Source organism: Nanorana parkeri, unplaced genomic scaffold (genome assembly GCF_000935625.1).
Source record: "Nanorana parkeri isolate BGI_ZX_2015 unplaced genomic scaffold, ASM93562v1 scaffold57, whole genome shotgun sequence".
Lineage (NCBI taxonomy): Eukaryota > Metazoa > Chordata > Amphibia > Anura > Dicroglossidae > Nanorana > Nanorana parkeri.
The window spans coordinates 359,256-362,275 of NW_017306325.1; the positions used below are offsets into that span (position 1 = coordinate 359,256).

General features: G+C 41.7%; 1 protein-coding gene across 1 annotated transcript in view; it reads left to right on the forward strand.

The window, feature by feature from the left end:
• LOC108804424 (serine/threonine-protein phosphatase 6 regulatory ankyrin repeat subunit B-like) overlaps nt 1-3,020 on the forward strand; it is a 102,781-nt gene that overhangs the window by 89,075 nt on the left and 10,686 nt on the right. The window contains exons 21-22 of the mRNA XM_018576142.1: nt 622-838; nt 947-1,034. Coding sequence (XP_018431644.1) covers nt 622-838; nt 947-1,034 — 305 coding nt within the window. The remainder of the gene's footprint in view (nt 1-621; nt 839-946; nt 1,035-3,020) is intronic.

Consider the following 3,020-nt stretch of genomic DNA (forward strand, 5'->3'; position numbering starts at 1 on the left):
ATTGAATACCACTAGGTATAGAGGACTACAAATCTCAGCAATAATACATTATACAGCGCAATGCAGAATACCACCAGCTATAATGTACTATTGCTGGGATTTGTTGTATTCCTCTACTGTATAGCTGGTGGTATTCTGCATTGCGCTGTATAATGTACTATTGCTGGGTGTTGTAGTCCTCTATAGCCGATGCCATTCTGCATTCATTGCTGTATAATTTTACACTTTTCATTTCACTATATTACACCACACTTTTTTTTTTCTTTTTTACTGCCACCGCTCCAAGCTTGCTCCTGTGATGGACTACAATCTCAATACAAACTAGTAGTCCCATCACTGGAGCCATTTTTTAAAATTTATTTTATTTTTTATCCGATTAACCGAACTTAATAATCGGCTAACTAATCGATTTTGAAAATAGTCGTTAGCTGCAGCTCTAGTTCCAGCAGCTAACCGCGCTGGAACGCACTGTATATGGTGTGGACAAGCCCTAAAACAAAGAATTTAAACAAAACTCCTTGATGGTACACTAAACATTTTAAATATCTTGTTTATGTAGCTTTCCTGTTCTGATTTTGCTGTGTACACCATCAAAATATAATTATTCAATGTTATTTTTAGGTAATGACGGGCCATGAAGAATGCATTCAGATGCTACTGGATCAGGAAGCATCTGTTTTATGTACAGATCTGACGGGACGGACGCCGCTGCATTATGCAGCTGCTCAGGGACATTCTACACTGCTTAGTGAACTGCTGCTGATTGCACTTTCAGAAGGAGACTACAGTTTCAGAGACAATTACGGGTATACGCTTTTGCACTGGACTTCATATAAGGGTAAGTCAAACATGTAAATACTGGTACAAATTGCTATTTATGTAACACTGGTATGTTTGTGTGTTGCGCATAACAAAATCCGCCCTTAATAATGCTGCTTTTCTGCAGGCAATGAAAATTGTTTAGAGGTACTTTTGGAACAGAAGGCTTTCCGTAATAACAGTGGAAATCTTTTTTCGCCTCTACACTGCGCAGTGTATGTATTTTAAATTACTTATTTTCACTAAAAAATATTGACCTGTTTTGATTTAACTCTTTTCTATTATAGCTTACCAATTCTTAGATGTATTGGCTGCTTTTGTTTTCTTTGTTTTCTTTTTTTTAGACTTTTTTCCCTGTATTTCACCTGGTGATTTGGCCAGTAGGTCTGTTATTTTTTTAACTTCCTTTAACAGACCAAGCTGTCCAGCAAAAGTGCCAGTTACAGGGTTGAGACAAACCATTTAGCCCTGATTAGGGATGCACCGATACCGTTTTTTCTGTATCGAGTATGAATACTGATATTTTGCTTTTGGTACTTGGCGATACCGAGTACCGATACCAGTGCTTCAGCTGGCAATCAGGAAGCTGGGCGGCGGTAATGACATGCCGCTCGGCTTCCTGATTGCCCGGGAAGCCGGCTCCATGTTGTTTGGCCGGCTTGATTGTGATTTGCTGGGAAATCGGCTTCCCTGCCAATCAGCATCGAGTCGTCTGTTCGGCTGGCTTGATGCGGATTGGCCCGGGAGCCGACTTCCAGGCCAATCAGCATAGAGTCGGCTTCCTGGCCAATAAGGAAGCCGGGACGTGGGTCATTACTCGCCACCCAGCTTCTTGATTGTACAGGAAGCTGGCTCCATGGTCCCCTACGGCACTGCCGGTCAGAGAAAATCTTCTTCTGACTGGAAGTTTCAGTATCATGGAAGGTATTGGAGCATTTAGGCAAGTACGAGTACTCGCCCAGATACTCGGTATAGGCAACAATACCAATACTAGTATCGGTAAAGGTGCATCCCGAACCCTGATGGGTGAACGGCGGTATTTGCATAGGACAAGGCATCAACACCCACCCCCATGTGACAGTGCTCAGGTCTGACAACTGCATTGCATCTTAGAGGTGGGAAGACGGAGTATACACCTCTTCTCCTATACTCAGAGGTTCAGATTATATATATGAATTCAGTAGTGGTAAAGCAAGCATGATATGATGAGTGTTGAAAAACTTTAAAATTCGTTTTTTCTTTTCTAGCACAGGCATACTTAAAGGGGAATATGAAACCTAACAATTGATTTTTTATCTCCCAATTGATCTTTCCAAAAATTCAGAGCTGTCCTGTACGATTTGCATACTTCCTGTATTTCAAAAAGCCTCCTAGTTCATCTCTTGGACTACAGGCTGATTAGTCTTTATGTTGTAGAAATCTCAGACTGGGAATGGTTGGGTAGTTTAGCAAAAAACACTTAGGGCAGGGCTGACAAAACATCACAAAGTGCTGTGTGTTGTCAGCCCACAACAGGGCTTAAAGTGACACTAAACTGAGGAGTTAAATATTACAAAAATGCATTCAGGTACCTTTACCACTTGCTGACTGGGGTGTTAAATCCCTTCCTGTCCAGGCCATTTTTCAGTATTCAGCGCTGCGGTACTTTGACTGACATTTATTCCGTCATACAACGCTGTACTGAAATTCATTTTATACCATTTTTTGGGGACACATAGAGCTTTCTTTTGGTGGTATTTAATCACCACTGGGGTTCTTATTTTGTACTATATAATGAAAAAAGTTTTGAAAAAAAAACCCTGTTTTCCCTACGTTATGTTATAAAACATTTATCAGTATCTTTTAGGTTTGGTAAAATATATAACAGCCCCCATGTGATAGCCATTATACAATGACAGGTCCTCTTTAAATAGACATCAGAGCTCTCTAAGATACCTCCTAATGTCACCTTGGGACCCCCATAGAAGCTAATGAAGCAGAGATCAGCTTCTTCTCTAGCTATAGCAGCCAGAGAAATGACAGCAAAAGGCGGAAGTGAAGTAATACACATCGCTTCTGCCTTTAGAGAAAGAGAGGAGGAGAGATCACCAGTGGGAGAATGCTTATCTCTCCTCCATTTACACGGCCGCTGTGCTGGTCCTGGACCCACAGGGGGGACAGCGATGCCCGGGATAACCGGCAGCAGGGGTGGAGGAGGAGTA